Source organism: Phyllopteryx taeniolatus, chromosome 1 (genome assembly GCF_024500385.1).
Source record: "Phyllopteryx taeniolatus isolate TA_2022b chromosome 1, UOR_Ptae_1.2, whole genome shotgun sequence".
NCBI classification, from domain to species: Eukaryota; Metazoa; Chordata; class Actinopteri; order Syngnathiformes; family Syngnathidae; genus Phyllopteryx; species Phyllopteryx taeniolatus.
Genome location: NC_084502.1, coordinates 27,610,095 through 27,634,531, shown reverse-complemented (window position 1 = coordinate 27,634,531; position 24,437 = coordinate 27,610,095). Strand labels below are relative to the sequence as shown.

General features: G+C 41.6%; 2 protein-coding genes across 3 annotated transcripts in view; both read left to right on the top strand.

Moving 5' to 3' along the window:
• Positions 1-7,779, top strand: part of LOC133483642 (dedicator of cytokinesis protein 9-like) — a 61,920-nt gene extending 54,141 nt beyond the window's left edge. For both annotated transcript variants that reach the window (XM_061785137.1, XM_061785128.1), the window contains exons 48-52: positions 58-268; positions 1,237-1,427; positions 2,859-2,959; positions 3,075-3,213; positions 7,502-7,779. In XM_061785137.1, the coding sequence (XP_061641121.1) occupies positions 58-268; positions 1,237-1,427; positions 2,859-2,959; positions 3,075-3,213; positions 7,502-7,600 (741 nt within the window). In that variant the 3' untranslated portion in view covers positions 7,601-7,779. The remainder of the gene's footprint in view (positions 1-57; positions 269-1,236; positions 1,428-2,858; positions 2,960-3,074; positions 3,214-7,501) is intronic.
• Positions 7,780-10,832: 3,053 nt separating this feature from the next.
• Positions 10,833-23,756, top strand: slc15a1b (solute carrier family 15 member 1b). Its single transcript, XM_061785117.1, has 23 exons — positions 10,833-10,982; positions 11,151-11,185; positions 11,360-11,444; positions 13,323-13,464; positions 13,542-13,661; positions 13,734-13,833; positions 14,752-14,842; positions 14,932-15,015; positions 15,500-15,582; positions 15,682-15,768; positions 17,300-17,389; positions 17,499-17,543; positions 17,620-17,652; positions 17,727-17,815; positions 19,351-19,432; positions 20,157-20,273; positions 20,348-20,488; positions 20,566-20,612; positions 20,683-20,790; positions 20,889-21,003; positions 21,072-21,209; positions 22,120-22,227; positions 22,317-23,756. The coding sequence occupies exons 1-23, from the start codon at positions 10,976-10,978 to the stop codon at positions 22,554-22,556; spliced, it is 2,187 nt and encodes a 728-aa protein (XP_061641101.1). The 5' UTR covers positions 10,833-10,975; the 3' UTR covers positions 22,557-23,756.
• The last annotated feature ends 681 nt before the right edge of the window (positions 23,757-24,437 follow it).

The window sequence follows — 24,437 nt, the reverse complement described above, 5'->3', positions numbered from 1 at the left end:
TGCTATGCCAAATATCCCAATATTTTTGTCAGTATAATGACTATTCCATACCCACAGGTGAACCCAAAGGACCTGGATGCAAAATACGCCTACATCCAGGTGACGCATGTCATGCCATACCTCGATGACAAGGAGTTGGAGGAGAGGAATACTGACTTTGAGAAAAGCCACAACATCCGTCGTTTTATGTTTGAGACGCCCTTTACATTGTCGGGCAAGAAGCAGGGTGGTGTAGAGGAGCAGTGTAAACGACGGACCATTCTCACCAGTAGGTTGAACATTATTGGTGTCCACACAGTGACTGACAGAGAATCCTTGTTTTTGTGTGTTTGTGTCACAATGACTATTCATCTTCTGTCATGGGTGTGTGTTCTGGTTGTTGTTTTCCCCCTGTCTCGTACACACCTGCTCCCGAGAGCATCTTCCCCACCTGTGCCTCGTTTACCCTAATTACCCCATGCATTTAACATCCTGTCTCATTCTTTCTGGTCGCCAGTTCGTTGTACCTTGTTGTCACGTTGCAGCATTCCTTCTTTCCACGTCACCGACTCATAGTAAGACTAGACCCTGTTCTGATTTTTGACCTCGCCTCTTTGCCGCAAGTTTTTTGGATACTGTTGCCTTTTCGGATTACCTGCCTGTGTACCGACCTCTGCTCGTATATTTTAAACCTCTCTTTTTTTTTAAACTGTCCATCTCTATTGGAGTCGTGCATTTTGGGTCCTGTCCTCTGTTCCGTTCATAACATCTTCAATCACTTCCAGGAAAGTTCAGACTTTATTATGAGAATACACTTGATGATTGTTCTATTAGCCACAGTACAGATTCACATGGTTTTAGTCAGGTATTATGTTGAGGATAAAAATAGCACCATGGATTTAAAAAAATAAATAAATAAAAAATCATGTGTGTTAAAAAAATTTCTTGTGTCACAGGTGTCAAACTCAAACACATTTGCCCCGCCATGTCATTTTATTTGGCCCGCGAAAGCAAGTCATGTGGGTCGACTCCATGTTTTTGTTAAAATATTAAAATTGTCTAAATTGGGTTGTCCATCAATTTGAAGTGTATGGTATATGTAATAAAATGAGGCGATCATGCATTTATATGGGTTCACAGTAATAAGAGCCCCCCTGAGAGAAACCATAACTACAATGTGGCCTCTGACAAAAATGAGTTTGACACCTCTGTTCTATCTTGTAGCATTTCACATGATATCATTGTTTTCCCCCTTAGCCACCCACTGTTTCCCATATGTGAAGAAGCGCATTGCTGTCATGTACCAACATCAGAGTGACCTTAGCCCCATAGAGGTCGCAATAGATGAGATGAGTGTGAAAGTGGCTGAACTGCGATTGCTGTGCTCGGCCTCCGAGGTGGACATGATCCGGCTACAACTTAAATTGCAAGGCAGCGTCTGTGTTCAGGTACTTGCATCATGGTTCACAGAGGTGCATGGAATGATCACCTTGTGTCTTGAAATGGCTTTTTGGAGCAGCTTGACCATGCAAGGGTGTCAAAACAGGGTATTAACTATAAACTCTTATCGTGAGTCACACAGTCATTATGGGTTCCATCAGAGGGCCACTATGTCTGTGAAAATCATATAAATGTATAAGAACCTCATTATGTTTTTACACATATGTAATTACCCCAGAATGTGATTGTTTTTATATATACACTAAGTTTTTTGGGGTCACCAGGACAATTTCATGTTTTCCATGAAAACACAGCGTTGTTTAAATACAACTGTTCAAAAGTTTGGGGGTCACTTAGAAATGCCCTAATTTTTTTAAGAAAAGCTTTTTAACAAAAATTATGCTAGCTACCGCTATTTATTGAATCTGAAATCTGAACCAGCCATTTGTCATGTGTGTATTTGGCATTGGCCAACAATCTTGATTCTGTAGGCACTGGGGAGATTACATTCATATGACAACACCCATAGAAGCTGAAATCAAATTGGACCCCCCCCAAAAATAACCCTTAAACAACAGGAGGGTGCTTAGCCAAGACACACTGAAATGAATACAAGAGACTGGAGGATATAAATTAATACAATTTCATGTAAGTTGTAAATGCAGGTCAGTGCTTTTGGGCCAGCAGAGAAGGGTCTGAAGGCCCCCACTGCACGCCACTGTGAATGACAGATTTTTGCAAAATGTATTAAAAGCCTGTCTGACTGATGAATGGATAATTAATCCTTATAATGTTTCAGTGAAAAGGGAGAGTGTATTTTTCTATTTTTACACCGCTCATTTTTGGATACAAACATCTATTCGTAGTTTCTAATGTTCAGTATGTACTGTATGATCATTCTTATGTTGATTTACTCTTTCACTGTGTCAAGATTCCCCATGGCACTTCAATAACCAACAGGGGCATGTTTCTGCAGGTCCAAATGTGGTGGGAACACAGACAGTTCTCGGGACTCTTTCAAGCTCCCTGTTGAACACTGTTACCACTGTCCCATAAAACATATACACATTTGATTCCCCCCCCACCCCCCCATTACCACGATCTTCCTTGATTTAACACACAATGGTCAATCTACAATCCATTTCAGTAGTGTCCACAAAATTTATAACCCCTGTACAAAACAACCACATTATAACATATTTTCATCTTTGTGTATTTTGGGTCACTTGGAGAAAGTAATCAAATTTCAGATTGAAAGAATGATATCTAAGTTTAAAAAAAATATATTATTGATGTCGGAACTGTCTCATTTGACCCCAACAGTTTGTAAGGGTTAAGAAGATAGTTTGTGGATAGTTTGTAGAGCTTGATATCGACAGCAGAAAGGTGTTAATAACAGTGATATGTACTGTAATGATCAACAAATAATTCCCCCTTAGGTCAATGCTGGTCCTCTTTCTTATGCCAGAGCCTTCTTAGATAACACTAGTGCCAAGAAATACCCCGACAACAAGGTCAAACAGCTCAAAGAAGTTTTCAGGTAAGTACAGAAGCACTTCATCCACATAACGATTGCCTTCATCTGTGTCTGTCATTGTGAATGGATTTATTGTAGCTTTCAATTAGCACTAAACGTTTAGGCTGTGCTTTGGCAGGCATTTTGCGGAGGCCTGTGGTCAAGCACTGGGTATAAATGAACGGTTGATTAAAGAGGATCAGCAGGAGTATCATGATGAAATGAAGGCCAACTACAGGGATCTGACCCGGGAGCTGTCAAATATCATGCATGAGCAGGTAATCAGGGCATTCAGGATGGAGTGTCATTTATCATGTGATTATAGTACTGTACATCTTTAAAGCTTGCTGACAAGTCACTGTGATTTTTAGTGAAACTGTACATATGGATTTTACAACTAGCTTCCTTCCCTATATATCCCAAAGAAGATGCATTGTAATTCTATCTAAATACAATCCACAAAAACACCAATAACAAATGTATAGTCCTGCTATTATAGTGTGTTGTTGCAGCAATGAGTTTTAGTTTTTTCCATTTTTTTTTTGCTCTCTTGGTATTAGTAACAATTGTTTTCTCATCTTGTATTGTTGATGAAAATGTCTTGTTTGTGTCACCCAATTTTGAACAACTGTTCTAATGCAATATTCTCATTTTTATCCATCCATCCATCCATTTTCTACCGCTTATCCGAGGTTGGGTCGCGGGGGAAGTAGCTTTAGCAGGGACGCCCAGACTTCCCTCTCCCCAGCCACTTCATCCAGCTCTTCCGGGGGGATCCCGAGGCGTTCCCAGGCCAGCCGAGAGACGTAGTCCCTCCAGCGTGTCCTGGGTCGTCCCCGGGGTCTCCTACCGGTGAGACGTTCCTGGAACACCTCACCAGGGAGACGTCCGGGAGGCATCCCAATCAGATGCCCCAGCCACCTCATCTGGCTCCTCTCAATGTGGAGGAGCAGCGGCTCTACTCTGAGATCCTCCCGGATGACCGAACTTCTCACACTATCTCTAAGGGAGAGCCTGGACACCCTGTGGAGGAAACTTATTTCGGCCGCTTGGATCCGGGATCTTGTTCTTCCGGTCACGACCCACAGCTCGTGACCATAGGTGAGGCTAGGAACGTAGATCGACCGGTAAATTGAGAGCTTTGCCTTTCAGCTTAGCTCCTTCTTTACCACAACGGACCGATACAAAGTCCACATCACTGCAGCTGCTGCACCAATCCGCCTGTCGATCTCCCGTTCCATTCTTCCCTCACTCGTGAACAAAGACCCCTAGATACCTGAACTCCTCCACTTGGGGCAGGATCTCATCCCCTACTTGGAGATGGAACGGCACCCTTTTCCGACTCAGGACCATGGTCTCAGATTTTGAGGTGCTGATTCTCATCCCAGCCGCTTCACACTCAGCTGCGAACTGCTCCAGTGAGAGTTGGAGAACACGGCTTGATGAAGCCAACAGAAACACATCATCTGCAAAAAAACAGAGCTGCAATACTGAGGCCACCAAACCGCACCCTCGAAGACCCTGCCAAGGGTGTAGAGCTGGTCCACTGTTCCACGGCAAGGACGAAATCCTCCTGAATCTGAGATTCAACTTCCAGACGGACCCTCCTCTCCAGCACCCCTGAATAGACCTTACCAGGGAGGCTGAAGAGTGTGATCCCCCTGTAGTTGGAACACACCCTCCGGTCCCCCGTCTTAAAAAGGGGGACCACCACCCCAGTCTGCCAATCCAGAGGCACTGTCCCCGATGTCCACGCGATGTTGCAGAAGCGTGTCAACCAGGACAGCCCTACAACATCCAGAGCCTTGAGGAACTCAGGGCGAATCTCATCCACCCCTGGGGCCTTGCCACCGAGGAGCTTTTTAACCACCTCGGTGACCTCAACCCCAGAGATAGGAGAGCCCGCCTCAGAGAACCCAGACTGTGCTTCCTCATGGGAAGGCTTGTCAGTGGAATTGAAGAGGTCTTCGAAGTATTCTCCCCACCGACTCACAACGTCCTGAGTCGAGGTCAGCAGCGCCCCATCCCCACTATACACAGTGTTGATGGTGCACTGCTTCCCTCTCCTGAGATGCCGGATGGTGGACCAGAATTTCCTCAAAGCCGTCCGGAAGTCTTTCTCCATGGCCTCACCAAACTGTTCCTCCCAATCAAGCCCTTCCAGGTCTCACTGTCATTGCCCACGTGAGGATTAAAGTCCCCCAGCAGAACGATGGAGTCCCCAGCAGGAGCACTCTCCAGCACCCCTTCTAGAAACTCCAAAAAGGGTGGGTACTCTGAACTGCTGTTTGGTGCATAGGTGCAAACAACAGTCAGGACCCATCCCCCCACCCGAAGGCGGAGGGAGGCTACCTTCTTGTCCACCGGGGTGAACCCCAACGTACAGGCGCCGAGCCGGGAGGCAATAAGTATACCCACACCTGCTTGGCGCCTCTCACCGTGGGCAACTCCAGAGTGGAAGAGAGTCCAACCCCTCTCGAGAGGACTGGTACCAGAGCCCAAGCTGTGTGTGGAGGCGAGCCCGACTATATCTAGTCCGAACTTCTCGACCTCACACACCAGCTCGGGCTCCTTCCCTGCTAGAGAGGTGACATTCCACGTCCCTAGGGCCAGCTTCTGTAGCCGGGGATCGGATCACCAAGGTCCCTGCCTTCGGCCACCGCCCAGCTCGCACTGCACCCGACCACTATGGCCCCTCCCACAGTTGGTGAGCCCAAGGGAAGGAGGACCCACGTAACCCTTTTGGGCTGTGCCCCGTCGGGCCCCATGGGTGCAGGCCCGGCCACCAGGCGCTCGCCTTCGAGCCCCACCTCCAGGCCTGGCTCCAGAGGGGGGCCCCGGTGACCCGCGTCCGGGCAAGGGAAACCTTTTTCATCATAGGGGTCTTTAAGCCTTGCATTGTCTGGTCCCTCACCTCGGACCTGTTTGCCATGTGTGACCCTACCAGGGGCGTGAAGCCCCAGACAACTTTGCTCCTAGGATCATTGGGACACACAAACCCCTCCACCACGATAAGGTGATGGCTTCCAGGAGGGGTTCTCATTTTTAATCACCACTTTTGCTGTTCCTGCACCAGCTTGCACTTGCTGTTTTTAAAAATTATGATTATTTTTTTAAATACAACAGATAAGACACGGTAAATTATTCAAGATCAGAATAGAGCTGAATCTTGTCGTCAGCATATTCACAAGTAACAAATGTTATTTAGCGTTTTCTAAAAGGAACTTACGGTAATTTCTTGTGTATAATGCGCAAGTCTCCCCCTCCCTCCCAAAAAATTGTCAAAAGTCAATAGTACGCATTATACATAGCTATAGGGGCAAATGGAAAAAAACTTTCACATTTTATAAATGTATGCCGCCATCTAGTGGTTATGAAAAAGTTGTACACTTTCATTCCAATATGACAAGGGTACGTATAACTGCATATTTGTGTAGTTGTGCTGATAAGTTTACATACCCTTGAAGAATTTGTGAAATATTGTTTTTTTTAAATATGACTGACAACTGACAACTGACAACAACTATCATTAATTTCTGTATGGTTATGTTTTCTTTAATGATAATGCTTTTCGGAAATGCATGACAGTTTAATTTGAATCCCATTAAAATAAAATTAAATGTTTCGCCTGGCCTGTTTTCTTTCAAGAATTGTAACAATCTTACAAATTCTGCCTGGGTAATCAAACATGAGCACAACTGTGTGTTTTCTAATTTACTAAATAAAAGTAGGGCTGTGAATTTGAAAATAAGAGCAAGTAAATAAAAAAAAGTATTAATTGCTCAAATAAAGTGCTTAACTTCAGAATTATTAAAACAAAATGCAGATATTTAATGTTTTGATCATAGGGGTAGAGGCAAAATCATGCATTGTAAAAATGCATTATACATAGGTAGAAGGGTTTTCCAGAATTTTGAAGTCAACTTTGGGGGTGCGTATTATACATGGGAAATTACGGTATGCAACTTTTATTAAAAAAATAAGTCCATATTCCTGTACTTTGTTGAATGTTTGTTAGCCAAATAAAAACTATATACAAAACCAAACATATACTTAACTGATTTAATTAAACACACGTGCAGTATTTTAGATTATTTTCACACATTTTCTCATCCCTTGAGCAATTCTTCCATTGTTCTTATTGCCATGTTCCCATATACGGTCTGTTTCCCCCTATATGCTATATACTCTACAAAATTGTACAGATACTTCACTGATTTAATTGAGCACAAATACAGTATTGTGCATTCGTATGACCATTGTGCTGTCTTCATAAACCTTGGTAATGTATTTTTTTTTTTGACTGACACATTGGGATCTTCCCATTCCATCCCTATTGTTAACAGGCAAGAGTCGATTCTTTGTCAACCAATTAACGGAGAGCTCCACCGTTACTACAGTTCTGTACCATACCATTTCCAACTTTGTCGATAGAAACCCCCAAAGCGGGCAACAGAATTGAACTGCACTGCTAAGTGGAAATGGTGCCTTTGTTGATTTGGATGCATAGTCTTCTTGAAAAACAAACATACTTCCTTATTTTTAATAATGAACTATTTCTTCCAGATCAACCCAGTGAATGATGGCACCAGGGGCTCGTTCTCAGACTCAATGGGCATCTTCAGTGCCATTAGTGGCACACCCAACAGTGCCACCATGTTCTGATATGGATAATTTCACATCAAACTCCGGGCTGTCCCAGCTTTGTGATTTGTGATTCAGTGAACTCTACACTCAAGTCCCTCAATAAGTCCAGTTATTTCTTTCTGCTGCTCTCTTTTGCTGTTATGAGTAAGCGCTTGTCGACAGTAAATCACTATTGACATAAACGTTTTATATTTCTATCTCCCTGCCATTGAATTTAGCCTTGTATAATTATTAATCATCATGTGCTGCATAGATTTGAGTGCATTTTTGCATGCATCCACGTGTCCATTGTGTATCTTACCATTATGTTTCTGTCCGGCATGCACTGTATGCACCCTTTTTCCAGCCTCAACAAATTATTACTGAGTGTTAGACTAATGCTAAGGAAGGGTTACAAGCCAAACAAATACAGTGGGGCATTGCGATATGAGTGAACTGAGTTATTTTTCATGATACAAGCTGTAATTTCTGGGATTTTTGTTATTTTTTTGCTTTGACTTGCAAGCAAAAAATTTAGATGCAGCGCTGTATAGTGACAGTGAACTCAACTCACTTCATAACAAGAAGTAGTTTGGTGGTGAACAACTGCTCAGCGAAAAGAGCCTTCAAGCTGTTTATTGCTATTCCCAGTTTAAGTTTTAAAAAAGAAAAACTGAAATATCACACGGCCATAAGTATTCAGACCCTTTGCTGTGACACTCATATATTTACCTCGGGTGCTGTCCATTTCTTCTGATCATCCTTGAGATGGTTCTACATCTTCATTGGAGTCCAGCTGTCTTTGATTATACTGATTGGACTTGATTAGGAAAGCCACACACCTGTCTGTATAAGACCTTACAATTCACAGTGCATGTCAGAGCAAATGAGAATCACAAGGTCAAAGGAACTGCCTGAAGAGCTCAGAGACAGAATTTGGCAAGGCACAGATCTGGCCATGGTTACAAAAAAATATCTCCTGCACTTAAGGTTCCTAAGAGCACAGTGGCCTCCATAATCCTTAAATGGAAGACGTTTGGGACGACCAGAACCCTTCCTCTAGAGCTGGCCGTCCGGCCAAACTGAGCAATCGGGGGAGAAGAGCCTTGGTGAGAGAGGTAAAGAAGAACCCAAAGATCACTGTGGCTGAGCTCCAGAGATGCAGTCGGGAGACGGGAGAAAGTTCGAGAAAACTGTCAAACTCAAGGCCCGAATTGTTGGATTTAATAAAAATGTTGAGATATTACAGGTATAATTTAAGCAGTTTTTGTTACCAAACCCATTGTTTTACAGTAGCTTGATCAGTAGTTGAACAAACAATTATTCCTGACTTCTGTTTTCAAAGTTACCCAACAAATTCTGTTGTGTGCACCAGGCCAGACCATGACTAGCAAAACGTCACGGATAACTGATGCCCATTTTGGAAAAAATGAAAACATTGAAAAATAATTTTAAGACAATTGAAAAAAAAATCACAGAGTATGTAACTCTGGAGTGCCAAACCATGCGTATGTGGGGGTCCACTGATTTTTCATGACATGATGAAAAATTTATATTGTTACAAAGTCATAATGGTCCTCTGAGGGTAATTGTACCAACAATGTGGCCCGTGACAAAAATGAGTTTGACACCGCTGTTCTAGAAAGTCAACCATCACTGCAGCCCTCCACCAGTCGGGGCTTTATGGCAGAGTGGCACGACGGAAGCCTCTCCTCAGTGCAAGACACATGAAACCCCGCATGGAGTTTGCTAAAAAACACCTGAAGGACTCCAAGATGGTGAGAAATAGGATTCTCTGGTGTGATGACACCAAGATAGAACTTTTTGGTTCTTAATTCTAAGCGGTATGTGTGGATAAAATCATCACCTGCCCAGTACAGTCTCAACAATGAAGCATTGCGGTGGCAACATCATGCTGTGGTGGTGTTCTTCAGCTGCAGGGACAGGATGACTGGTTGCAATTGAAGGAAAGAGGAATGCGGCCAAGTACAGGGATATCCTGGACGAAAACCTTCTCCTTTGTACTCGTCCTCATAGATCAAGCATATAGAATGATTGTTTAAACTTTAGTCTTGGTAAATCAACTGCTTATGGTTCAATCACATTTCATGTTGTTTGGGCTTCAAATCAAGACAAACAGTCTCAAAGTCTCACAGCTGCACCTATAAAGTTGACACACTGACACTGACATCAAGGCATACATTTGGAATATTTCTCCAAAGTTCGTGAAATATAAAAACGGACATTTTATCTTAAGAACAACCCTGAATGGAAGTCCATGGCCTTGCAGCACTCCCAAACGCCAGTGGGTGGTACCTTGCGTGGTAGCCATAAATAGTGGGATGCAATTGAACACAATTCTCATCTTTTTGGCTATAAAACCACCGCAATGGATTTGAAATGAAACTAACATGATGTGCTTGCTGCAGACTTTCAGTTTTAATTTAATGGTATTTACATCCAAATCAGTTAAACAGTTGTCAAAATGACAACAGTTCTCACTTTTTAAAGACTACCACGCTACATGCTAACAGCGCGTAATCTCGGAAGACAGTGAAGTTTACGTGTTAATCAAAACACCTCAGTCATTCAGGAAGATTATAGAGCTGTCACTTCCGTGGAACCTCTTGGAGAAACTTGTTGCTTGAGCTGCCTCCGTTGGAAGAGCCATCAGCGCTGATGGCTACGAGTGGGACAGGACGTCATGCTATGGGGCGGCCGAACCGAGGAACCAGAGCTCTTGCGTTGGAGAGAGAAAGACGCAGAACTACCATCATAAGCTTACTGTTTCTCTCGGGTCTGTATCTGTTCCCTCCAACGCAACATCTCCATCTTGGCTGATGGTAACAGTCAAACTGAACTGTTTTTTGAAGGTTTTCAAAAACGTTCCGTCCCCCACATAACTTGAACTCTACCTCTGACAGTGATAATTACAATTCCGATTACAATAGGTCCCTTGCTGCGGTTGTTGCGCGGGCACTAATTAAGTAGTATTATAATTTTCAGAGCAATTTCTAACCACTCTTATTGCCCAGCTCTCTCTGGAAAAGGTCATTCCAAATTTGCAGCAAGCTAAACCATTTTTTTATACTCGACTGCACGTTTTGAGATTATTTGAATGACTATGTTATGTAAAGTCCACACATGCAAGTACTCTACACCCATGCAGACATGACATGCTTGCACATTGATACTGGGAATGATCGGCCAGTATATAACCTACCTTATCTTCACATTTAGCCTTGATAATGAGCATACACGTGAAGTTTTAGTTTGTGCACTCAAGCTCTATCGGCAGATGGGAGGTTATAAAGGCTCACCTTGCTTCAGCTTTTAGCTTCACGTTTTAAGAGACTTGATTTATTGAGGAATTTGAGCAGAGAGGGGATACGATCTCACTGTACACATTCAGCCATGGCAGGTGAGTCTGATTAAAATGGTCACTGTGTAAGATTATTAATAAACAACTTCAATTTATACTCATAGGTGATACATATACACAGTATTTTCAAATGAATGAAATTAATCGGTGCCCCTTCACAGATATTTTACTTTTAAAAACTGTATTTATTTATTACTTTTTTTGCAGGTAAAAATGAAATGGGGAAGCCCAAGTCGAAAAGTGTAAGTTTGTATTATATTTTTAAATATTGTACAAAAATATACATTGTAAAAATATTCAAAATACAGATTCTTATACATTGTGTTCAACAGGCCAAACAAACACTTTTTTCTCTACTATTAGCACGTCTGGCATCAGTGAAGGAAGAATAGCAATATAAATGTCATCTCTTACAGGCTTTGGTGTGTGGCTACCCAGTTAGCATCTTTTTTATTGTGGTCAATGAGTTCTGTGAGCGGTTCTCGTACTATGGCATGCGAGGTGAGTATCTTTGTTGACAGATAATAAATCTCAATTTAAGACAAACATAATGGTTAAAGGGAATAATCTGGGCTCAGTATTTCGAAACATTTAATCTGGATCATATTGGTCTGCATAGGATTAAATCTCAAAATGGAGTATTTCAAACCAGGATATGTGATTCTGATCGTAGTCAGATTAGGATATGGATTTGGTAATCCGCTCATAGGAGGAATCCTGATCAAATGCTGTTTTGGGGTATTTCAAAATTCCAAGGTGGAACTTAGGATAAGCGGCACGGTGGCCGACTGGTTAGAGCGTCAGCCTCACAGTTCTGAGGACCCGGGTTCAATCCCCGGCCCCGCCTGTGTGGAGTTTGCATGTTCTCCCCGTGCCTGCGTGGGTTTTCTCCGGGCACTCCGGTTTCCTCCCACATCCCAAAAACATGCATTAATTGGAGACTCTAAATTGCCCGTAGGCATGACTGTGAGTGCGAATGGTTGTTTGTTTCTCTGTGCCCTGCGATTGGCTGGCAACCAGTTCAGGGTGTACCCCGCCTCCTGCCCGATGACAGCTGGGATAGGCTCAGGCACGCCCGCGACCCTAGTGAGGAGAAGCGGCTCAAAGAAAGAGAGAGAGAGAGAGAGAGAAATTAGGATAGTTGAAGTTTTGATGCTAACATCAATATTATTCTGATCCTCTCGGAAGGGAGGGAATTCAATTCTTATTAAATTTTAAATCTTATCCCCCCCCCCCCCCCCCCTTGGAAAACAGAACAGATAAAACCTGGAATGTTAGAGCACAAAATATACATTAATCACCATCATAAGAATACATCCTATAGTTATAGTACACAAATATAGGCCTAACATCCCAACCAGTTTCCAGTTATAGTATTGAACTCAAAATGATTTCACCAAATATTATTAATAAGGTAACCTTAAACATCCCCAGGAGCAGGAGGCTACGTCAGTGATTCTCAAACTGTAGTACGAGTACCACGAGTGGTATGCGCGTTCCCTCTCGTGGTACAAAAAAAAGTATCAATGCCTAAGTACCTGTATTGAACCCCCCTGAATATTTAAAAGTGCTTATTTTTAAACATCTATTTTGGTACCATTTTTATTTGACTTTTATGTGGAATACGTTTTCATTTGATCATTATTTAAGTACAGTTTTGTATTTTCTATATTTAAGCGCATTTTTCAAACCCCACAATGTTACAGTGTGTTACAATATGAAATACACATTTTTAATAAAAAAAACGTTCTCGTTTTCATCAACTCTTAGGCCCACTACGCTACGGTCGTTTAACGTTGTACATTATAGTGGTACTTGGAGAGCTTTTTTTAAGTGGTCAATGGTGTCAAAATATTGAGAACCAATGGGCTACGTAAATTATTCTTTTTGTCAATCATTGCATTAATCAAAATGGTATTAACATATTTACTTGACATCACCAGTCACTTTAATCCAAGCGAATGAAATTACTTTTACAAGTACATTGACAAGTAGAAGAATGCATTTTTGAGAATCTAATCTCCTGCTGAAGGTAACTTGATGAATATCTGAATCAAAATTTAACAGGTGAAGTGTAAAAATACAAGTGGGGTGATTCCTAGTAGTCGGCCTTCTCAAAGACCTCAAATCTGTTTTTTGTAATCCTCATCTTGTGGTATCCAGATAAGAGATCCAATTTGAGGACAACAATCACAAAATCAGTTTGATCTGGGATAATAGAAAAATGCATGACAAAATCTGGATTATTCTGATCCAGATTCCTTTTTTCCTCAAATACTAGGCCCAGACGATAGTATTGAACATAAATGCTGAATGCAGATGTAATTTGTTTTGCGTTATGAAATCCTTTTGAAATGTCTCTTCCTTCCTTATATATAGCTGTGCTGGTGCTTTACTTTAAGTACTTTCTGAGGTGGGATGATGACTTCGCCACCACAATCTACCATACCTTTGTTGCCCTCTGCTACCTGACCCCAATCCTGGGTGCCATTGTGGCCGATTCATGGCTCGGCAAGTTCAAGTGGGTCTCACGGCACCTCATATTGTCAAAATCAGAATGCCAGGGTCCATAACCTTCTTACTCTTACCTCCTTGCAGGACTATCGTGTACCTGTCCATTGTGTATGCTTTGGGGCAGGTTGTCCTGGCGGTCAGCGCCATCCATGACATCACAGACACCAACAAGGATGGCACGCCGGACAACATGACCTTCCATGTGTAAGCAATCAGGCGTCGTGACACACAACTACTGAAACACATGAAACGTGACTGGCTGCATTCTTCCCTCAGAGCTCTGTCCATGGTGGGTTTGCTTCTTATCGCTGTGGGAACAGGAGGCATTAAACCTTGTGTTGCAGCCTTTGGTGGAGACCAGTTTGAAGACCATCAGGTAGGGTTTTCTTAAATGGAACATGACCTGAACCATAAGTCCAAACTAGGGGTGTCCAAACTTATTCTTCCAGGGGCCACATACAGAAAATCAGAGGATGTAAGGGTCTCTTTGACATTAATCTTCACATTTCATCAATTTAACATGTTAAAACCAAACTATTAGTGTATGTAAACATATGCGAAGCAATTTTACATGATTTATGTATACAGTGTATCGCCCCTGTAGTGAGCAGCAGCAGAATCCTATTTCTACATTCAGATCCAAAATAAGAGCAGTATGTACGAAGCTCACAGAGCAGAAAATTGGAACAATAAACCGTGATTCACACTTTGTTCTGCTGTAACTGAATTCAACCTTGGTTTCGGAAAACTCCCACGTGCATGTGAGAAAATGTGTTATGTTCTGATAAAACCAGGGTTGGGCCATAATTGCAAAATGCATGTTTGCCATAAACACAACACTGTTTATCACCAAGAGAACGCTATACCTACAGTTAAGCATGTTAGTGGCAGCATCATGCTTTGGGGACGTTTTTGTTCAGCTGGTACTGAACAGTTCGAAAAAACAATAAGTGTCAGCACAAAACCAAGTTTCTGCTAGAAAAATATCAGGGATCGACTAACAAAATGGGGTTGCCAATTTCCTATTGAATGTTGAACTAAACCGATTTCATTTGTCATTTGAAAATAAAAATGAGTGTGACTAACACTGTTTGGCAACATGTTACCAGAACTTCTATTAGAGCCTTCCTGCAGAATACATATTTTGACCAAAGCAGGGTGTGACTGTTATCTCGTTAACTCACTTATCTGTGTTGAGTTGTTTATTAACAAATAGGAACATGGGTGTCATGGTCTTGAGAACATTGTCCAAGGCCATGTACAAAGATTACTGTCAACATCCTGTCTCCAATAGGAGAAGCAGAGAAGCACCTTTTTCTCCATTTTCTACCTGTCCATCAATGCAGGCAGTCTGCTGTCCACTGTCATTACACCTATCCTCAGAGGTATAAATGGACATAAAAAGGAATATACAAATTAAGCTGTTGAATGGTGAGCTGGAAAAATGCATTCGTGTGTGTGTGTGTATTTCTAGCTCAGGAGTGTGGAATCCACAGCCAGCAGAAATGTTACCCGCTGGCCTTTGGTGTCCCTGCAGCCCTCATGGTGGTCGCTCTGAGTAAGAATCCACCCACTTGCTATGCTTGGGTCAGGTTATTAACCATTGTTCAGTGTTCATTATTAATCACAATAATTGGTCGCAAATTTCAACACATCCCTTCGAGACTGTCTTATGTTAAAGCAAGAATATTGTAATCTTGAATACATCTAAAATAAGATGGCACAGTTGGCTGCTTTTTTTTCTTTTCTTTTTATGTCAGGGAAAGAACCTGATATACAGCAGTTTGAAATACAAAGTCAGATGCCTATGGCAGCTCGGGTCAAAACTGAGAGGGATATTCTTTTTTTAGGCGCTGATCAAATTATTAGTTTATTTTTCTTTTTAAATCTAATTTTAACCTCATTGACTCTTTGGACCCTGTTGACCCTGTGGAACCATTTCCAACACAATGTGAGAAAAGATTGTATAACATTTTTTCACAGTGTCTTAGTGTGAATTTGTGTGTGTTTACTAATGTGTTTGTGTGTGTGTGTGCGTGCAGTTGTGTTCATTGTGGGTAGTGGAATGTACAGTAAGACCGCTCCTCAGGGAAACATCATGTTAAAAGTCTGCAAATGCATCGGGGTATGTGCACATTCCAAAACTATAACTTTTGACTAACAAAACATCTTTCTTTTTAATGTACGCAATACATTTTCATGGAATTGTTTTCCTTCCTTGCAGTTTGCTATCAGTAACCGCTTCAGGCATCGTCATCCAGCATACCCGAAAAGAGAACACTGGATGGACTGGGCTGAAGAAAAATATGATGTAAGATCAAAGTATTCATGCATTCAATTCATCCAAAATCACAAAACTCCTGGAAATTTTGTGTGAGTTTGCTGAAATACCAATGAAAAAAACTGATTGAAGACAGGACATTCTACTAACAGCAATATTGAAACAATCCCAAGATACCATTCAAATATGCCCACTAGTGACGCAGAAGCAGTATAGGAGGACATCAGAGCAGGGGGCATGGCTCAGGTGGTAGAGTAGTGGTCTCTCCTCCATGTGAAGTGTCCTTGAGCAATATATTGAAACCCCAGTTGCTCCTGATGCTGTATCATAAATAGGTAAATGGGGAGACTTTGTTTAAGCTCTTTGAGTACCTTGACGGTAGAAAAACACAAGATTGGCCTCCTGTTGCAGCTTGAGATATGAGTGACCCGACTTGCGAGTTTTTTGAGATATGAGATGTCGTTTGGCTGATTTTTTGCTTTGACTTGTGGGCAAAAATTTTAGATACGAGCACTGTATGGTGACAGTGATCTCAACTCACTTCACAACAAGCAGCAGTTTGGCAGATAGTGAACAATTCTTCAAAAAAGAGACTTTTAAGTTGTTTAATGCCACTCCCAGCTGAAGTTTACTGTCAAACTAACCATTAAAAAAAAGAGAATTACACATGTATTTACAACAGCCACACAGTTTTGCCTTGGGAAAGTCCACTTAGCTTAATGCTAGCATTTATTCATTCATTCATTCATTTTCCGTACCGCTTATCCTCACTAGGGTCGCGGGCGTGCTGGAGCCTATCCCAGCTAACTCTGGGTGAGAGGCGGGGTGCACCCTGAACCGGTCGCCAGCCGATTGCAGGGCACATGTAAAGAAACAACCATTCACACTCACATTCACACCTAGATATGATATAGTCACACCTTAGAGTCTTCAATTAATCTACCATGCATGTTTCTGGGATGTGGGAGGAAACCGGAGTACCCAGAGAAAATCCACACAGGCACGGGAGAACATGCAAACTCCACACAGGCGAGGCTGGATTTGAACCCGGGTCCTCAGAACTGTGAGGCGGGGGTGCTAACCAGTCACCCACCGTCACCTTAATGCTAGCAAACAATGCAAAATGCCATACATGGCCTAACGGATACCATCTGCATTGCTGTGTTGTAGCCCTTTAACAACGGATATTTGATCACAAACGGTGGAGCAGCACATGTAGACAGATAATATAACAATATTCACAAGCATAAGTATTCGTTATCCTGTGCGAAAAAAGCAACTTTACTGCAGCTTACTGAGGAGCTGTGATTGTCTCCATGTATATTCGTATGTCAGTGTTATACTATCCCTCGGTGGCCAGGTGGCGCGCACACCAGAGGGAGCAGCACAATGTCCTTTTACCATCCATGTGGCTGGATGGAAAAATAGCTCACCTGACCCAAACAAGCCACTCAATTTGTTCTTGGGCTTCCGTGGCAGTATTGCACACTGGGAATAAAATGTTCATCGTATCAATGTTTTCGGTTTTGTTTTGCCATAACATTCAAAAATGTTGTTGTAGAAACTTCTGATTGCCCAGGTGAAGATGGTGGTTAAGGTGCTTTTCCTCTACATCCCTCTACCAATGTTCTGGGCTCTCTTTGACCAGCAGGTGACTACCTAAACCCTCACTCTCCCCTCTCACTATCTTAGCCCATTACTAAGGGAGCAAACCTAGCCGAGGTAGTTCTGCATAAAGAAAAGCTGTGTCTATTCCACAGGGATCAAGATGGACCCTCCAGGCGACCATCATGAATGGTGACTTTGTAAGTCCTGAGTGATTGGAATACCCGCTTTAGTATTTCCCCAAACAATGCGTATAATCACATCTGTTCTCAATAGGGAATCCTTGTTATCCAGCCTGACCAGATGCAGGTGAGCTCTTTTGTTAATTATCTTTGTCGGAACGTTTTTGGACAACTTGAGCAAGTGACATTCTGGCCCACCAGACGGTCAACCCCATCTTGATTCTGGTTTTGGTGCCAGTTGTGGACAATGTGCTCTACCCACTCATCTCCAAGTGCAAGTTAAACTTCACGTGAGTGTTGCAGTCATGTTCAATGCCAATAAGCATTCTACTAGTCTCCTTTCACCTCGATAAGAAATACAGTATACTGGGATCCTTGGTTTATCGAGGAGTTCCGTTCCTACAGCGATGACATAACCCTAATTTGTTGGAAAGTGCTCTAGTCTATCACTAAGCGGCGCCACCACTGTAATAATGTTCGCAGTAAATATTTAAATGAAATAACACTTTTAGGCCATACATTTCAAACCATCAAATGAAAACCATTAAGTATGGCTAAACTGACAGTACCGTCACATCGTCACAACGTGACAACGCATTTCTCTGCAGCTGGGAAAATGATTACCTTGAAAAGTTGTGTGTTGGTAACCTCATCCTGTGGACTCCCTCATATTTGTGGGTGGCCAAAGTCAGCTCAGATAAGCTCCAGCTCAGTGGTTCTCCCTCCAAAATGACGTTTAGCTTTAACAACATTAAAATACAGAAGCGTTGTAGGCCTAAGTGTTCATGAAAACAAAACAGTTATTTCTAAAAAGTATATTTAATATTTTTGTGAGCTACTGTAACATGATGCAGTTTGAAGATTAACACAGCGCTGAGATACTGTATAAGAAAATTGAAAAGAAACGTACTTAAATAGCAAATCAATTAAAATTGCACATGAAAGTTCAAGAAAAATGGTAATAGTGTTGCTAAAGATTAAATGCAAATGTACTGAACTTAAAGACCCTGTAAAGTGAGTTCAGAGATTGTCTTCTAAATATATACTACATGATTTAAGATACTGTAGATGCTGAAAACATGTACAAAGACTGAGAGCTATATAGTTCTGAATTGTGAAGATATGGCATTATGCTGTTTTTAATCATTTAGTTTTCCAGATTTTTTTTGGCCGTGGCTAAAATGTCGATGTGTGACACACGTTCGAGTGTAGCATGGGTCACCCTTCCTCCACTATACAGTATAAGAACTTGAGCGATGATCTAGCTAGCTATTCTACACCCTGAAAATGCATCTTCCCTTTAGATTTACAGATCGTAGTAGAGATGTTTTATTGACAGGGGACTGTTGGGTGTGTGTGTTTTTCACATATTCAGCAGACACGTCCACACAGAAAGAACGGCTTGAACTTTCATGATTATATTTATTTGTTCTTCGATTGTCTGGCAACCAGTCCAGGGTGTACTCCACCTCGTGCCCAGTCAGCTGGGCTATGCTCCCTCTGGGACCCTAATGAGGATAAGCGGTATAGAAAATGGATGGATGGGTTTTATATATTTGCTGTTTTATTTGTTTGAATTCATTCAAATTTGGCCCTTTTCTCAAAGACTCTTCTCTGTGGTGTGTCAAATTTACAAGGTATATATATCTTAACTTTATAGGTACTTGATTAATAGTTAAATACAACTAAACTGTACTTGGGTAGTGATTCTTTTATGTACCACTAGAGAGAGCCCAAGAGAATAACATGTTTTAGCTGGTCTGTGACCATGAACAGGAAAGGTGGGTGGTTGGCTATCAATGTACTTAACGTGTACGTTTTGCAGTCCGTTGAAGAGGATGACCGTGGGGATGTTCTTGGCCGCTTTGGCGTTTGTTGCTGCAGGCCTCGTTCAGATCCAGATTGATGTGAGTGTGATAACTATGAAAAACCTGTACACAGAAAACCAGAGGTGAGGAGACTAGCCAAATATTGTACTCAAGGAAGAATTTAGTACTGTTACTTTAGAATACAATGACCCAAGTAAAAGTAAAAAGTAGTCCTCCAAATAATTGCATGAGTGGGAAAGTACTTGGTGAAAAAACTACTCAAGTACTGAGTAACTCGGGAGTAACTTCTGATGTATTTTTTTAAATCAAATGATGAACGTCAAATAAAGTAAAATTTGTACAACTCAACTGATTTATTTTTGTATCTTTTTGAGAGGGGAGGTAAAAATAAACTACTGAAATAAACTTGAATGTGACTGACTTGGACTTGATGTTTAACTTGCTGCCTTCTTGGCCAGGTCACCATTGCAAAAAAAAGATGGTGGATTGGAGTAACAGCGCCTGATGCGCAAGTCGAAAAGAAAAGTCTAAAATTAGATCGCCCAGGCAGTTATTGATAAATGAAAGTTGCGAGCAGCATGTACTGTGGACCATTGTCACGGCGTAAAAGTACTAGTTCTTCTTAACATAAATACTCGAGTAAAAGTCAAAAGTATGCTTCATTAAAACTACTCGGACAAGTAGAATTTCTCCAAAATGTTACTTGAGTAAATGTAACGGCGTAAATAGAGCGCATTGCTACCTACCTCTGCAGAAATCCCAATATTTGTTCCAAACTCACCATTATTCTCTCTACTTTTAGCAAACCCTGCCCACCTTTCCAGTGAGTACTGTGAGCCAAGCGAAGTTCCTCAACATGCTGAACAAGTCATTAGACATCAGGGCTGGGTCACAATCACTTAAGTTGGATGCTTTCACGGTATTTAAGCACGAAGATGACATGATCCACCAGAAGCAAGTCACCTGACCTACTGATTAATTCTCCTTCATCAGGCCAACGATGAGTACCTGACCTTTGATGAGTCCTTTTCTCTGGAACTGGGCCCCAGCCCCATTTATCCGATCAGTTTAAGTGATGGGTCCCGGAATACTTTGGTGATCCTTCAGGATGGGCCCCTGCCCAGGCCACTCGTGGTAAGGGAGGCTAGCAGATGAGGTCAAGGAAGCTTGGTTAGAACTTGAATCTAAAGTATACATTCTCTTATCTGCAGTTTGATGACATCAAAGCCAAGCCAGAACAGGGTGCTAATGCTATAAGGTAAGTTAATGATTTCAACTTGAGGTATTAATATAGTCATATCGTTGTAACTCGTGTTTTCCTTCTGCAGATTTTTCAATGGCCTTGGCTCTGCTTTGAATATAACAGTTGGTAATCTGGACTTCAAGTCTACTAGTGCTTCAAACATGTCAAACTATGTGGCAGTACCACAGGGGAAGTACGTGAGCAGTTATATTTTCTATTCTTTTCTGCTCATACATGAAAATCAATGAGAAACGCCCTTATTCTGGCAAAATTGTGTCTTGTCACAATCAGTGCAGAGTTTCTGATCAACAACAATACAGGAGGCCAGTGTGTCTACAACCAGCAACTTGGCTTCGGCAGCTCTTACACCTTGATCATCCCGCCCACTTTCACATTTGGACCAAATGTAACAAGATATTTCATGACTCGTGTGTGCTTGGCAGCTACCGTTTCGACTAAGGTTGTGTCCTCCAGTGTGCACAGGATATCCGTCAGGTGAATGACATCAGACCAAACTCGGTCCACATGGCTTGGCAGATTCCTCAATACTTCCTCATCACAGCAGGAGAAGTGGTCTTTTCTGTTACAGGCCTGGAATTCTCCTACTCACAGGTTTCCCAAAACAGCTCAGACATTGCATTCAAACAACAGGTTGACTGACTCAGGTCGACCTTCAATTAGTTTGGATTAAGATAATGGAAATAGAATTCATTAGTGCCGTATGTTATGCATTATTGATGGTCATACAACTAATATTAAAACATAAAGACAAAACTTGTTCTCAACCTTAAATGTGATGCCAGGCGATAGATGGGATGGGCGAGCAGAAAGAGGGAGGACGAAATGAAGACACGTATGCCGACCAGACATCATGCAGAGTAGTGGATTGGAATTTGGGTTTTGCTGTGAGATTAGCAGAATACAGTATTTCCCTCAACATTTTGGTCAAATTCTTTGTTATATGGATACCCTAGTGGTACAAATGCTCCCTGTGGTGGCACATAAAAGAATCCCTGAATTAAATGTCCAAACTGTGCTTAATATTACTGGAGCTAAAACCTTTTAAAAATCCAGTACAGTACGCGTGTTAAGCACATTTGAGTTCTCTTTAACTTTAAGTTCAATACATCATACCGATTGCTTTCAAACATTTATTTAGGTCAAATTTTTCTTGAACTATTATGTGTAATACAGTTTCATTTAATCATTCATTAAGTACAGTTTTTAATTGTTCTATATTTTAGTGGAAATGATACATTTTAGGAATGTTTTTGAGGAACATTTGATGGTATGTGGAGAGCTCAGTATTTTTTGAGGTGGTATTTGGTGTATAAAATTTCAAAACCACTGACCTACACTACACCTAGTGGCGTATAATACTTACAGTACTTTCGTGTTGGAACTCAAACAACTCAAACAAACACTGTTTTTTACTCTTTTCTTGCTGTAATTTTCCCCACGGATCTTGTGTGCTATATCTTGTTACTCATATAAATATGTCCAAACTGTAACTTCTTCCCAGGCACCCAGCAACATGAAATCAGTGCTGCAGGCTGGTTGGCTGTTAACGGTCGCTGTTGGTAATATCATTGTGTTGATTGTTGCTGAGGCAGCAACACTTGAAGATCAGGTGGGTGCTTTATAATGTTGAAATATAGATATCAATAATGATAATAATAAAAAGAATGTATACATAACACTATTTATTGTATTCATCAGTGGGCCGAGTATATTCTCTTTGCATCCCTGCTGGTGGGAGTGTGCTTCAGCTTTGCCATCATGGCCTACTTCTACACATACATTGACCCAACAAAGATCGAGGCTCAGTTCAGAGAGCTGGAGCCCAAGGATAAGCAGAAGAAGATGGATGAAAAGGACTCGGTTGAGCGTTTTAATGAAGAGAAAAGTTCTGATTCCAGCTTAGATGAGAAGGGAGATTTCACTCAGACCCGAATGTAAAAAAAAAAAAAAAGAACTAGAGACAAAGACCCACAGTATTGAACTTTTTTTGTATTTAAACACTGCTTGGCTCTGTGTTTCTTGTCATGTGTTAAATGTCAAAAGTGACTTTGATCTGTGTTTGGTAATGATTTGCAATTTGCAGGAGGCAGGTTTCCATGCAGGTGTGTTGACTGCATTCTAGTTTGTCCTGTTACTGTAAATTCACTATCAAAATGGCTTATTTTGCACTGTGTTGTAACAATTTATCATTGCCATTTTTGTTTTTGTTTTTGATGTGCTGTGTAGGTGGTTGTAGGCATTGCATTGTGTTATAATAGGCAGTTTATCATTTATGGCGAATCAGTTTTTTTCCCCCAATTGGCTGGCACACACAAACACGAGCACATGGACAAGTTACACCTCATGGCGTCTCCACATGACCAGTGTCAGCTTCCAACAGCCACTCCACATGAACATGTACATTTAATTCGGGTTGCTTCTTGTATTGACGTGTTTCTACAATGATTTTAGCGGAATGAAACTAGCAGACAATCGGCCAGCTAGCTGTTTCATGCTCTGTTGGCTTCAATGAAATACGACGTGAAGGAGGCTGGGGGATTATCCTTCATGATTTGCCCGTTGTTCTGTCTCTAAACTGTTGGTATCCTGATATGTTTGCTTAAAAGCTTTAAAAACTGACGCCGCTACAGTGTCAAAAGTGTTGCTGTTGCATTTTTTTCTCTTCTATGCAGCATCTTATTTCATGCATAATGTACTGCACATCAGGCTAGCTAAAAACACTTTGAAGACAAACTAGTGGAGTGAAAAGCTGAGTTGAGGGCATCACAAAAGTGCTGTTAATGACCATCACAAGTGTAACTTACTGTAATTCAAGTGAATTCTGCCTTTATATTTCAGAGTTTGATTTCTGAAATTTCACCAGTATCACCAGTGTAGCTTGTTTAAAAATAGGTGTAGCCTACCTGTAATTCATGTGAATTCTGCCTTTTTATTTAAGTATTTTGTCTGTTTTATTTTATTATTTGATTCAAGAAGTCTGCCTTTTTCAACTTCAAAAAAAGAAGTCGGCCTTTTTATTTACTTCATACAAAGTGTGCCTTTTTATTTCATATTTCATGTTTGTCATGCTTGTTCATGTTTCATATATATACATATATATAAAATCAACTGTTTTCATGTTTTCAACAGTGCATAAAGGCTTTTGTATTACTGGGCTATTTTTTGTAAAATAAATTTGAGTTGCGAAAGAATGTCAAAAATGTGGGTTGCGACTTAATGACTACCGTATTTTCACAACCATAAGCCGCACTTAAAAGTCTTACATTTTCTCCAAAATGGACGGGGCGCCTTATAATGCGGTGCGCCTTATGTGTGCACCAAGTTCCAACATCTATAAATGTTGTTGTGTGATGAGCGCCCCGCTCGACTTTTTTTTTTAGCATTTCCTGCCGAACCATGAACCGAAGCATTTCCTGCTTACGCAGAGGAAAAGCGGACGTGGCCGAGGACAGGGGAAGGATGCTAAAGCCACGCCCCCAGTAGCGCTATAGCGCCAGGGTTTTATTATTTTTGCCGCTTTACTGACTGGGAGCATTTCCGGGGTGTGCATTGTGCAAAACAACATCGGTTTGGCTAAGGACCTCCGAGCAGCCGTGAGAGAATTCAAGATCAACGAATCCAAGGTTCGCAAGTGGAGGAAGCAGGAAAACGAGCTTCGCCAATTCAAGAAGACGAAGCTGAGTTTTCGCGGAAAAAAAAGAAAAACAAAATGCGGAAACAAGGCGAGGTGGCCCCATGTTGGAAGACCAACTCGAGCAATGGATTAATGAGCAAAGAATAACTCGGGGCTTGCCATCATTCCGGGAGGCTTGACGAACC

Coding starts and splice junctions, on each gene's coding strand:
- slc15a1b (XM_061785117.1), top strand. Junction 13,834..14,751: donor ACCAGTTTGAAGACCATCAG/GTAGGGTTTTCT, acceptor TGTCTCCAATAG/GAGAAGCAGAGAAGCACCTT. Junction 19,433..20,156: donor TCGTTCAGATCCAGATTGAT/GTGAGTGTGATA, acceptor CTCTACTTTTAG/CAAACCCTGCCCACCTTTCC.